The 14546-nt window shown below is 35.1% G+C and overlaps 1 protein-coding gene across 6 annotated transcripts in view; it reads left to right on the top strand.

Annotated features, from left to right (window-relative positions):
* The window catches only part of TRAPPC12 (trafficking protein particle complex 12), a 51468-nt gene that overhangs the window by 9587 nt on the left and 27335 nt on the right, over positions 1-14546 (top strand). For 5 of the 6 annotated variants that reach the window (XR_004239337.1, XM_032104514.1, XM_032104518.1 and 2 more), the window contains exons 4-6: positions 331-456; positions 1282-1420; positions 12564-12676. Coding sequence is in view for 5 of the 6 variants with exons in the window: in XM_032104514.1 (XP_031960405.1) it covers positions 331-456; positions 1282-1420; positions 12564-12676 (378 nt within the window). In the remaining variant the exon portion in view is untranslated. The remainder of the gene's footprint in view (positions 1-330; positions 457-1281; positions 1421-12563; positions 12677-14546) is intronic. The other variant, XM_032104515.1, reaches the window with a different exon arrangement.

The following is a 14546-nucleotide window of genomic DNA, read 5'->3' as shown; positions in this document are numbered from 1 at the left end:
AATTTTTTCTCCTTTTTTAGGAGAAAACAAAGTTGTGAATATTACAGTATATTCATTTATATAATTAAACATGATACAGCTTTAAGTTTAGAATTCCTTATGATTTTGTGTATTCTTTTGTTTTAGTGATCTGGTAATATTAGTGCTTGATTTCCCTTTTTGCCTAATTAGATGTGCAGATTTGATAAATGACGTTCTGCTTCTTACAGGCTGGCTCTCCTGACCTTGTTGTTATTACTGATAGGCACATGTCGCTGCTGCAGACAACATAAGCAGTTGCGCACTTTAGGGACTTTATGATTTTGCTACTTACTCTTTTCTTCTTCCCAGAGCAGTAAAAACTGGAGGGCAGCAGTTGATTTGTGTGGGCGGCTTCTAACTGCACATGGTCAAGGCTATAAAAAAAGTGGGCTGCCTGCTAGCCATACAACAGATTCTTTACAGGTATGTTTAAAGGTATGCCCTTGTCACTTTCTTCCAACAATATTCATATTGGCTTTTTTTTTAACATGATCAAACTCCTTTTCCTAATTGTAACATAGAAACTGAGGTTATTTAAGTATTTTAGCAGGTCACTTTTTCTGTTTTCTTACGTAAAGTAGGCCTTCATTTAAAACAAACTTAGTTTTATTAAGTAAAATCCAATCTTGAGTCTATTTTTTTAAAGGTTTTTACACTAGTAAAATGGAATATGTTTTTCTGTTTTGAAAGACTCACTCTGCTAAAGTTCATGTAACTATCTAGATTGTGAATGTTGTAGTAAGATTCCAAATGTTAGAAATGTATTACATGTTGCTTAGAAAATAAGAATCCAGATTAATAAAATATTGCAAGTGATTCAGATGTGACCAGATGAGAAATCATGTTTTTGACCCTAGTGATTATAAAGCTCATGGAGTTTCACCAAAAGATTTTAAGAATACCATAAGGTTGGAAACACAGTTAAAATACCAAATTGATAATTTGTACATGCTAACTCATTTTGAAGAGAGATGTTTCAATTTTGAAGCAGGCTAGTTTTTAAGCTTCATCTTCAAAATCTTAGTACCTTTACAAACAATTAAACATCAGTCCTCTGTGTTTTGTATTAATGATTTGATGAAAAGTACTTTGTAAAAGAGCAGGTTAATATAAATCCTGATTCTTTTCAGTAACTTGGAAACTCTTTACTCAGCTTTCATCAGAAAAAGTTGAAAAGTTGAAATTGTATTGAATATGGCTTTTGATTCAAGCTAATAACAGACTTTGTCTTTCCCTTTTCTTATGTATATTAATTTTTAGCTGTGGTTTGTGAGACTAGCACTGCTGGTAAAACTGAATCTGTTCCAAAATGCAGAAATGGAATTTGAACCATTTGGAAATTTAGACCAGCCTGATCTTTATTATGAATATTACCCTAACGTATACCCTGGACGTAAAGGTAAAACACTTGATTTATAAAATGCTTTTTATTTTTGCCATTTTTACCAGTCATTTTAAAATATTGGTTGGATTCAGGGGGTTTTTAAGCCTAAAGCATTGGAGAGCTTTGGCTTATGTTGGTTTCGGTTTGTTTTTTTCCCCAGAAAAACATGATTGATTCGTACATTAAAGTATTGCTCGCATTATGGAGGTAGCGATAAGAAGTAACAACTGGTAGAGCAATACGGGTAGGCAGTGTATTTCGTGAGGCTGCTGCAGAGGAATGTTTTTAACAAGTAAATATAATCGTTTAGTCCTATGATATTGAAATTAAGAACTACCGAACTTGAATAGTTCATTTAACCCAAAAGCAGGCTTGACAGATGATGAGAGAGTTTGTGGAAACAGACTCTATAAGCTTTTCCTCTTCAGTTCATCTGGGGACTATCACTATGCTATTTTTAACACTCACATGCCCATAGGCTACTGCAGGTGTTATTTCCTGGTTTCTAGATTAAAAGGAAAAAAAACCACTAAATTTAGAGCTAAGCTAATAATTCTTCTTCATTGAAACATGATTAAATATAATATTTTCTTGATAACTGAAAGTAAGTAGAAATCAGAGGTTTACTATGTATCTCATTATTGAAGAGAGTAAAAACAACACCAGCTTCATTTCTTTATAAGCAATTTGTCTCAAGTTACAAACATACTACTTCCCTCTTCTCCAGATAGCCCATAGGTTAACCACATAGTTCCACTTCTCAGAGTATTCTAGTCCTACAGAAGTCTGGGTTTGAAAAATTGCTATTTTTAAGAGTAATTTTGCTCTTGTTCAGGCTATTTTGAAATTTTATTTTTTCTAAATCTGTTATATAGAAAAGAATAACTCTCTGATGCAAGTACACTGTTGAGTGTTCTTAATGTTCTTTGGCTTTCATGTTTGAACCACAGTGTGTAATAAAACATTTGTAAGAAGCGGTTCTTATAGGCAGTGCCACTCTGAAAAATTACAGTCTATTTTACATGAGGTGCTGGTAGTCTCGATGGGGTAACCTAGAAAGATAGAAGATTTTGAGGTTACTGAGGAAGGGAAGTTGGTGTCAGAAAGTTCATGATTTTTTGCAGATTACTTTGCTTAGTGATGCAAAAGATCAGTTGCAGCCCAGCAAGGCCAATGCAGACTGCCTAGAAAACTCTCTCTGACATTACTCGTTGTCCTTCAGGCAATCACAGGCAATCCCCTGGGAAGGAACTGTGTCAGTTTGAAGAGTGAAAAGAGGTCCTGGTCATCAGGTTGGACAGCTTTTTGGATCTGGTGTTCTTAGGGCAGCTGCGCACATGATGCTACAGCAATAGTAGTCTTCCACAGGCCATACGTATGTCTCCACATCTTTTATTATTTAAATTAGCTGCTTAACAATGCACATATACTAAATTTCCTTATCCATAATCCAGCACAGCATAGTTTATTGGTAGACAAAAAAGAACTGCCTGTGTTCTCCTACATCCCTGCAAATGGCATTTCTCTCTATGCAAGGAATGTCTGATAGCTGTTCCAACATCATAATCACCTTGTATGTGTATGAGATATCTACAACTAGCAGGTCAGCTCCATCCAACCTTGATCCTATTTTACCTTACATATGATCAGATTATGCTCCCAGTTGCTAAATTCAACTGTTAAAAATGAACTGAGGCATATAATTATTAAATAGACTATGTTCCTTAAGATCACCTTTTTTTACCATCAATATCCGCGTAACTTGTATGAAATAGCCACAAGTTGTTGAGTGATTGCTCCAGGACCCAAAGCTCAGTCACAGGACAGGTGCACCTGGCCAGACTGTCCAGAACTGCTGCTCCCTGCATCACCTGTGGCAAGAGGACTCAAGTGCCTCAAATACTGACCTGTAAGGATTTTTCTTAGACAAAACAGCTTATTTTTAATATTGAAAAATACAGATAAATCATTCCTATGTTTTGGTTGAAATATATTAGTATCAATACACAATCCACTACTATTTGGCAACTTTGTGTATCATTTTGTGGTGTAACAAGCATAAAAGAAAGGGTTTTATTTCAACATTTTAATTTTGATTCATGTTATATAAATGGAGTAAGCACTTAAAAGTCAATTTAAGAAATGAGAGTATAGATATAAATAATGTATCCATTAATTGTATTACAGATAATATTTTGCATAATTTCTTTGTATTCAAAATATTCATAATAAAAAATGTAATACATTAGGAAGTTTTCTGGGGTTTATGCGTGAAGTAGGAAAAGTTCGAAACTTCTTACAGGAGTGAGAATAGCCCCTCATCCATTAATCTCTGAGAAATATTATCTCAAAGAATTTAGGTTGCAAGTAAGTGTATGAAAAGTGAAAGATGCTCTTCCACTAATTTAACTTAACATGGCAAACATGGTCCTCTTAATTTCCCTCTGAAACTCGCCTAGAGCTGTTTCCCTTTTGGTAGCACTGCTAATCTCAATTTCATCTTCATATTTTGTATGGCATTTGCAGCCATGCTATGCACTGATCTCATTATTGTTGTCTTTATCATGGCTATAAGATGTTGTCCTTCTGGAATCTTCCTTTCCTGGTTTCTGTGGGTTCTTTGTTCAGTCATCTGCATTGCCTGTAGGAGTGCAGCCTCACAGGGCGTTGATTCTCCTGGGATCCTTGTGTTGGCCAGTGGAGTTGGTTAAGGCACTCTTGGGTCATTCCTGATTGATAAGGAGCAGAGAACAAACTGTTCTCATTTTCTAGTAAAATCTTAAGATTCCTCAGTTATAAATTCACTTCTTTTAAATTCATCTGCATAAAGAAGCTAAAAAGTCCTATTTCTACATATATATTTTTTTTCTTTCATAATAGGTAGGTCCTTAGGTCAGGAACTCTGTTTCAGACTGCTTCCTGCACATCTTTATTGTACTGTGTGGGATATATAAGGCTGAATTTTTGTCATCGTTCTCATGACAGATGGATTTCAGGATTTTTTTAAGGGTTTTAACTTTATACCTACACAGCCTGACCCGCTTCTATTCATACCATTTGTGTCTGTGTTCCTTGTGATATGTAATAAACTCTCATTTGATAGCTTGCCTAACCTAAGACAGCCTTTCCACTGGTAATGCCTGTGTGTTTCTGGACCCGTGAGAGCCAGCAGTTAAAATGGAACATTAAAATGCTGTTTCATTCTTTTATGAGGTAATTTGGTCTTGTTTCTGGTTAATAGAGCAGTAAGTTACAGAAAAGTTAATGCTACCAAAATCAGTCTTCTAAAGCTACAAAACTTGTGAATAATTTATTTTGTATTAGAAAGGGGGAAAAAATAAGCTGTGCATAAGTAAAAATTTGACTTTGTTCCCCTGACCAGAAGCTTATGTAACATGGGGTGGGGGTTTTTTTCCGTTTTCCTTTTATCATTCTCCTTGTGATGATGCAGCATCATCTGTATTCCTCTAAATGAAACCAATCTTCTGTTCTCTAGTGGGAAGGGCCTAAATAAGGAACATGGCATTAAATATCTAGTTGTATGTGTTCTAGAAACTTATTTCATACTGTACACCTTCCCTTGAGCTCTAGTTTTAATACCAACACAAGGTTTTTAAAAGTGTGGCAGTGTTGTTACTAGGGATATACTAGTGTGTTCTGTGATAGGATGGCTCTCTAGGATGGATAGTGATAGTTTAAAAAAATAATATAAATAATATATATATAAAATATATATTTTTTTCTCAAAATAGTGTGAGTCTATCACAACTGCTCTAGCATTTTTCACTAGTGGTACTTCTATGACATTACCAATATTCACTCCAGTTAGAATTTTTATCAGAAATATATGAAAAAATTAATAGAAAAAAATTGTGTGAGACTTCATTTTTAATGTGTCCTTAGTTACTCAAGCAGTGGTCTTAATTTGTTTCTTTTATTCAGTTTTGAAATTCCAGTCATTGGAAAGGAATCGTATCATAAATGGTCTGGAACTGTCACTCTAACTCATGGTGCTAACAAGTTTTCAGTGCTAATGTGTAAGGTGAACTGTAATAATTGTTACTACATTTTGTAAGCTTATAAAATAGCAAAATTTGTAATGAGAAACTAGTTTTGTACCTGTTGATACAGAGATCCTATGAAAACACTTATCCAGACTATTTCTCTAATACCCACAACAGACATTTTAAAGGCGTCTGGACTGTGTGTAGTCCAGAGGAGTAAGTACAGCTCCAAGGTCTACCTGAAGCTTGGTCCTGAATATCGGCCTGTGCCATAAGTAAGGACAGACTTGAATTGGGGAAATTATCTCCTTTATGTGATGCCTCTATAGTGGTGTTTGGCTATTTTGAATTTACTGTCTCCCTTTCTTTTCCTCTTCTACTTGTCTATGCTGGTATGAGGCAGGCTGGCTGAAGCTTTTTTTTTTTTTTTTTTTTTTATTTATAGGGTCTGATGGTGCTATAAATAAAACATCCTTTTTTTTACCCTCATCAGATTTTGATTAGTGGGATAACTGGCAGAATATGAAGTGGTGTGGGGAAAAAAGATAAATAATAATAAAAATATTAATAATAAAAGATTGTGGTAGGTAGAGAGACAAAAGGAAGTAATCAATGTAAAAACAAAGATAAGAGAAGAAATGCACAGGCTAGAGAAATTATGTCATAGAGAGTGCTTGTCTTCATGAATGAATTTTGCAGGAAAGCAGAAAAAAAATACTCCATTGTTACACATGGTACTGGGTTTTTTTCTCATGTGTTACCACAAATACTGCCTGAAGTTAACACTCCCATGTCAGACTGATTCAGTCTTGGCAGTTGCTCAGGAGGGTTCTTCATTCAAGCTCATGTTGGCAGTAAAAAACATATTAAAAGGTCTCATAGAACTGGTTTGCCCATTATTTTGTTTTCATTATTGTGTACGTCTCTACGGCCTCTTTAAATTCACTGTTCTGTTGTTTCAGAGGTACCTTCTACCTGTAAAATCAGGTAATAAAACTTGAATACATACCACTCGGTTATTCGGACTACTCAGACATGCAAATAGAAATTTTTCTGAAATGATACAGATATTTTAGTTAAGAAATGTATATATAATCTAAGGGGGTAGAGTACTGCTAAAATACTTAATTGTGCATTCTTTCCCAAGGCTACATAGTCTCACTGTAGACAGTACCAGCTTTACACAGAATTTCTTAATACTATGAGCAAGTAATTCATTTCTAAATTCTGCCTTAATACAGTTATCAGTAGGTAAGATTTAGGGTGATCTCTTTGCTGCAGGGCAATTGTTGTAGAGTTTTCCTGCATTCTTTGTCTTATATTTTCCTTTCTTCAGTGCAAGTAACTCCAAATTACTGAAAAAGTAGTTTTGAAACCTTTTAAAACCAGATCATGATTCAGAGTTTCTGCTCCTAGGTCATGTGCAGTTAAATTGTAAAGTATATGCAAGCATGTAATTTCAGATAAAATTTTCAAAACATTTCTTTAAATGGTTCCAAACATTTAGGCTCCTATCTCATCTTCAGTCTCTCTGGATTGAGGGTAATAAACAAAAACTTGGAAACTAGTCTGTTGAACTGGGATTTTTAAGTGTACTTTTAATTGCTAGTCAGCAAAGCTAGGATTTGAAGTTTACTACATTATCCCTCTGAAAAATCCTATAATTTTTACAAATACACTGTTGGTAGAAGTATGGCAAGGATATACATCTCTCTTTGAATATATATGTGTAAAGCAGAATATTTTTCAGAAACTGGATTTTGTGTATTTCTCTTTTACCCAGTGAAGGAAGGAATTGGTTTGGTTTGGTTTGGGTTTTTTTACTGTTATAAGATCCTACTTTATCCTTTTAGTAATTGGTAATCTGCTCTTCTGTTGCTTTTTTGGCATTTAAGATTTGTTGAACAAGCTGTAGAAGGCAGATCAGAAAGTATTTCCGGTTACTGGTTTGCAACAAGAAAATACAAAGGTAAAATGGTTGGTCATTGGAATACTCTTCTCTGCTCCAAAAGGGCTGCAGATGAGGGCTGCAGTTCGAATTTGATTGACATGAGGTGATGTTTATGTTTTGACAGTTATGAAAATGTGCAGCTGTTCATAAAGAAATAGAAATTGAAATCTGTGGTCTTAGAAAATTCTACCTGATCTTACTCTTTATTCCATCTGTTCCCATGCTTTCAGAGTATTCATTTTCCTTTCAGCAGACCTTTTTTTACTTTTTAGTTTTGCCTTTTGTATGCTGATAATATGTATATATATACATACAAATGAAATTAATTCATGTGGAAGTAACAATCAAAAATCACATTCTTTGAAAAAAAAATCTCCAGTGTATTTAAAAGTGATTGCTAAGAAAATTGTCCTAAAATTAAACCATTTTCCATTATAAATTTTTTATATATTATTATGAAACCCCTAAGGAAGAGCAACAGAGGTCAACTGTAAAATATCAAGCTAGAATAAGACCTATTTAACTTAAAAATAAAATTTCAATATATAGCAGTAATTGTAGGGTATTGCCTTTTGTGGAAATTAAGCTTAGATGGCATAGTTTTACTGTGTAAGAGGACATTACTGTAGAAATCAGAAGCATGAAGTAGAGAGCGAAATCATGTTCTTAACTAAACGTAATTACAGGATATGCTATTTGTTTTAAATACTTCTTTGACATGTTGCCCTGTTAAATTCAGTACTGAGTTAAATATAATAGAGCACATGGGTTTGACTCCAAGTAGTTTTGCAAAAGACAGTCTGTGATAAATTCAGTGTTTATATAAAATTTTTTTATCCCTAGTGGGATATCACAGGAATATATATGTATGCATGCTTGTATAGAAACCTGTTACAAAGAAATATGTCTCTCCCTGCGTGCTTTAAGTATGTGGCATCACAGTAAGTGAGTAGGTGAAACTTTTCAGACAAGATGATGTAATCCTTAGTCTAACAAGCACATGTATTATTTCTGTTACAGCTGAGTGTTAGTGCAGTCAATCTTACTTTCTTGTTTTGTTTTTTTTTTCCCCCAATGTGTGTTCATTGAGGGAAGTATAGGTTTTTTTCCCCGCTAATCTTCTTTTCATTAAATTTTGTACTCCAAATTCTACAACCTGCCTTCAGACCTTCCTAACGCTATTATTATTGATCTACCAGAGTCATCAGCAGACATCATTTACTTCTTCCCATTATTTTCTTGCTAAACTAGACAATGTAAAATGAAAATTACGGTGTTTTCTGAAAATCTCTTCTGCCTTTTTTAAGTCTCACCTCTTGTCAGTTCTAACACATCTGTTAATCACAGAATTGCATTGGTGAACAGATTTCTTCGCATGCATTTTCTATTACTGCCATGTATTTCTTTTTGAGAAGTGTATGTAAATTGTATTAGCACCTTATGTTAGTAGCACTCATTGAAAACTTTACCAAATCTAAGTAATTTATGGCCTTTTTTTTAACCAGAAAGTCAGTTTATTAATGTAGGAACTGAATTAGATACATTATCCATACTTCATGTAATTTAACTAAAGAGCAGTTTACTTGTAGACAGGAACGTATCTGGGAAAATGCATTTAGCCAAAAATCTCAAGAGTTTATAATTTATAAGCAGCATATTTAAGGTCTATATTTGGATGAGTGGCTTGAATAAATGCTGCAGGTTTTTTATGAGCAGTTTGCTCATCTGATTTGACCTGAAATTACACAATACTGTTTACATGGACTGGTAAGAAAGCCTTACCAGTGGTAAAAGGGCATTTCTCTTCTCTTTTCCCCAGTTGTCACGTTTGTATGAGAGCATGTGTACAAGTTTTGTGCTTTCTTCCAAAAAAAAAAAAAAAATCCTGCTATTCAGAAGGATTACAAGGAAACTGAGGAAAGGAGGGCAGAAGGAGCTAGTGTTTCTGGTATTTTAAATAAAGTTAGCAGCTTGTTTAATAAGCAGTAAGTAACAGACATTCATTGGATGGATTTGCTGGATGTTTACAGTAAAATATCTTCTATTTATGTAATGAGTTTCCAAAAGAAAGAGAAGAAACAGATGCTAGAGTTTTAGATCCTCCTGTGAGAAATTGTAATACAAATTCTGATTTGAAAATTCTTTACAGTAACTAGCTTTACACCCTGGGACAGCTTTCTTCTGGTTTTGTTTGAGAGATCTGTCACCACACTTGATGTACTACTGAGGATCTCACTGGAATGCTTTTTGGTCACAAGCTATGAAGGAAATATGAAGTGGTTGAGAAATAATACATCCATACAGTACATTTTGAAATAATATGGTTCTGAATGCCTGTTACAACTGAGGACTTAATTTTAATAGGAAATAAATCAGATTCTTATGGAATCTAAGTTGACCTAGATCATATTCATCATTCTAATGTCCTCTGACACCACTTCCAATGGTGTAGTTTGGTAGTGGGTTATTCTTTCCCCTCACGGGGATCGTAGTAGAGTAGTTTCATTCAGCAATACATAAGATCAGTTCTTTACAAAATACAGAATTCCAAAAAACTGTTTCACAAAACATTATATGCATTTTATAAAAATTGGTAATGTGAGCTGTTTCATCTGTGTTCCATTAAATACGTCTGTATGTTGACATGTTCTGGTACTGGTTTTTTGTATGAGTGTTTATTGAATTGACCTCTTGTTGCATCTTACAAGAGGATGTAAAGATACAGACTTGTTCAGAATTGACAATATTGCAACACAGTCATTAATCAAAATGTTGCTGAAACTTTGTACTCTTTCCGTTGTACAAAATTTCCCATTTTTTATCTTTGCCTTAGAAATCCCACTGAGTGCAGCAGAAGGTGCATCATCAGTAACTTAAGACTACTTTCTCCAAAAGAACATTACCAAACTAGCTGGTCCTAGACACTGATTTTTTTGGCAGGATTACTATTGGATTGTGGAGTTAGAACTTGGTCACCAGAGAGGTGGTAGAGATAGAACCAGCCGGAGTTCAGATTTGCTTCCATAGGTTTGCAGTGCAGTTTGCAGCATGTCTACAAAGCCATTTTTCTCTGGTGTTTTGGCACAGAATTTACTCTTAAATTATTTTCAACTTCGTTTTTGTTGTTGTTCACCACCTACACTGACCATGTATCTTCTGTCATGCTAGGCACTATTCGGAATACATACATAAAATATTTCACATCTTTTGTTACTGGTTTAATCAACTACTATGTGTCTCTTAACAGAATTTCAAGGGCAGTTTTATTTTCTTAATGGTTTTTTCCACATACGATGATGCATGAAACTCATGTGTGTGTCCATTACAGGAACACAGCAGTCAGGGAAGCCATGGGGAATAAATAGTTAGCATCAGCAAAAGAGAATTTATGTCAATGTAAGTGGCTTGCTGTGAAGGTCATAATTAGTGAGTCTTGTGATTAAAATTTTGTCAACCTTTAAAAAAGTGTCTAGAGGCAGTGACTCATTCTGTATAGCATTTACCTCTTTGACGTACAAGCCTGTCAAGAACAGGTGCAAAAATCTATTTAGAAAGCTCCTGAGTCCTGTTTTTGAGAAAAGATGAGGCAAGAGGTGCCTTGAGAGGCAAATCCCCTTAGAATATGTGTACGGCCAATGTACATATTAAAATATTAGAAATGTAGAAATGGCATGGTATTTTGCAGGGCCTATATCCCCATTATGCCAGCTCTGATTTGGTTTCAGTAGTGGTGTTTAGTTTCTGTTCAGTATTGGTGTCTATGTATCAGGATTATACAGTTACCTGAAAGCAAGACGTTGCACACATCAGGGTTTGGGTAAGCTCCTAAAACTGCATGTGAAGTCAGCCAGGATGCCCATAAACTTAGACAATGAGGTCTTTGGCAAATATAATAATAGTAATAACAACAACAGTAGTAGTGGTAGTAGTAAACTAGTATGAAAAGGAAGACATTTCTTTTTCTCCCGAAATATTGCTTAAAATTCCCCATCTTTTGACGTTTTGAATGAACCAGAAATTACACGAAAATATGCCAAAAGGTTTTGCATGCCCCAGCTGACACTATACCATGCCATAAATCAAGTCCCTCCGGATGGGAGAGAATTTGCTGAAAGTCCTTGCAAGGAGTTTGAGAGATAAACCAAGACTTTTCCTTTAGTTTCAATGCTTCCACATAGTTGTTTATTAAGTCTTATCAGAGGAACAGAGCCACTAGCGTGACCCAGGTACAGCATAGAAGGAAGAAAAGTAGGAGTGAGAGCGTCTTCTGACTCTTTATCAAGATTTACACAGCTTTTAAAGATATTTTAACCAATAGTTACTAAAAACGTACATTATTTTCACTTTCCTACCAATTACTCGTAACACGACTGGGAACTGCGGAATTTTCTATCCAGTCAATCCAAACTACTTTTACTGCAGAATATGGAGTAGTAGAAGAAGGAGAAGAAGGTTTAGAGAACAACAGCAGTCCTCCATTTTGATGTTTTTTACTCTTATCTATTTACTATAAAGAGAAGCCCAACACCTCTAAATTTTTCACCCTGTGACAATCTTACATAGTAGTCTATCACCTAATTCACACCACTGTATTTTCTAGTTCTTGTTTGACTGTTGGTAATTTTTTCCAAGGTTTGAAGCTAAAACAGTGTTGTTCAGGGGGGTAAGAACCCTTAAAAACAGGCAGAGAAATATTCTCGGCACTCTGGGTTCCCACACCAGTTATATCTCTCTCACAAGCATACTTCGAAGGCCAGTAATTTCATCTTATTTATTCTGCACTGGTTATAAAATATACATAATTCTTAAATGCTAGCAGTAATGTTGTAGCTGCAACTTGAGTAAACTTCATTTCTTTAAATCCTTCATTTTATTTAGTGTAAAAAAATCTTCAGTGAAACATTGTACTTCCCAGTACAACTTGGTTTTGAATATTTGAGTTAGGTGCACCTTCTTCTTACCTTCTTGACTATGGTTTACTTGTGTTTATCTATTTAAAACATGTTAAACATGTCACATGATACAGCTGAGAAAAAGTTTCCTATTTTCTCATCTTTCACATTTTTCATCAGGAGAAGAAAAAGATATGAAGGCAAAATGGACTTTGTGATATAAACACTAGTGAGGCATACCTTTTTTAATGTAGGCAAATCACAAATGGATCATTATAGCAAACACTTAACAAAATTAATTATGTTTCTAGGTTCCATGGTTCCTTTCTCCATGCGAATTTTGCATGCTGAACTTCCTCAGTACCTAGGAAATCCTCAGGAATCACTTGACAGACTGCATAGTATGAAGACAATCTGCGCCAAGGTAACAGCATCTCTAGACACTAACATTTCTTAATGTTTAAGAAATAAATTTTATTGTCCTTACAAAGAACATTAAGCTTCAATTATGACATTCTTTACTCCATCTTGATGCAAATAAGAAATTTCCTATTAAAAGTAATGAAGTGCCACTTCCATTTTAAGAGATACCCTTCTCTCCTCTGTGGTAGCTCTGGCTCAACTGAGTAGAACAGAGGACACATTTCACGCTTTTGCCAGACAAGATGTGGAGCACAGTAAGCAGATGTGTTTAAGGGTGAGTAGGAGAGATTTCTTCCCTCCACTCAACTGCATCCAGCTTGCTGAAAACAGCTGTTAATGACTTTGATCCTTCAGCAGTAGTCCAAATAGCTGGTTTTAGGAACAACAGTCATTTAGGAATATAAATACAACCTGCTGAGTTTGGTTGGGGTTTTTGTTTTATCAAAAACTATAATATAAAATTATGGCTTAAATTATAACGTGGGATTTGTTGGTGCTGAAATCGGAGTCATGGTGTTGTGAGCACTTTTTCCACTAAAACCAGCAACCGTGACCATAAGCATTCGTCCTTAAATGTTTTTTTTACAGAAATCTTTCCCAAATAGTCTAATGCACCAGTGACCGTGAATTTTACAGTGTGGTAAATTGTAGAAGAAATGCAACTGTATTGCTTTATCTATGACACTTGAAAGTTCAAAACTGTACGTAAGATAAATACATGTGATTACTTTTCATTTTCAGTATTCCTTGCAAGTTTCCTATATTTACTCCTTAAAATAACTTGGATAAGGGAAGTGGAGGGCTTTGATAATTGCCAATTGTATATTTATAATGGCATTAGGTGTATGAAATCAACTTTCTTCTAACACAGTAATGTCTAGGAAAACCAAATGTTTACAGTAAAAAGCCCAGTTCTTTGTATTATGAGGGGAAAAAATGAATGGTTTAGGTAATAAGATGTGAAAGTGGCATTTTCTATAAAGTTGTTAAGAATTCATTTGGAAATGGTTGAGAGATGTATCGAATTTGGCCAAGAAGTGCTACTTTTTAGCCCTTGATGACTGCTGTTCTAATAATATCACTGGCCAGCTGTTCTCTCAGGCCCTCTTCTTTATAAACAGTCCTCAATTTGAAGTAATTCTGTTCTTCTAGGAAATGCCATACATTTCTACTGCAGGATTTCATGGTGCTTCTACTGACATTTGCCTGCCCCAGTCTGCAGCAGATTGGCTGTTTCATATCTTGGATTTATGCAATCTGGTATTAAGTGCTGCACTGTCTGCCCTCAGTCATGAAGGTGCCACTAGGTTCCAAAACTGAACTGATTTCTCCATTCCTTAATCTTGTAAAGAGAGAAAACTGCATGAATGTGAACAAGGGAGTGACTGCTGAGCAGGGCATTCATCAGCCATCTGGCAGACTTGATTGAAATGGCCGTATCTCAGTTACAGTGTGATCAGCCATGATTCTCTGCCAGTTAAAGATTGTTGGTCAGTAGAGGAATGAAGTAAAAGGAAATTAACTCTGTCCCCCACACGTACACTCCTTTATAAGACCTTCAGGTCATCTACAGCCTTGAGGTGGCTCTGCCTCTGCTGTTTACCTCAAGTGCATATCCTTAGAGCATACCTGCTGTACCAAGGACACTTTTAAACTATAATACAAGATTTTGTTTGAACATGAACTAGGCTAATTATTTGTTTAAATAAGGGAAACTGAATATGGTGGAGAAGATGAAATAGAAATAAAGGAGAGTCACAAATTATTATATACATGTTTCCCTGCCTACTAAGTTCTTGAAGAATAGGTCTCTTTACCTGTGTTCTCAGTCCATCAACTGCTAGTGACCTGGCTCACTGCAAATTCTGTGT

The sequence above is a fragment of the Corvus moneduloides genome, chromosome 3 (assembly GCF_009650955.1).
Source record: "Corvus moneduloides isolate bCorMon1 chromosome 3, bCorMon1.pri, whole genome shotgun sequence".
In the NCBI taxonomy this organism is placed as follows: Eukaryota; Metazoa; Chordata; class Aves; order Passeriformes; family Corvidae; genus Corvus; species Corvus moneduloides.
Note: the sequence above shows the minus strand (reverse complement) of the source record. Positions and strands in the feature narration are given on the sequence as shown.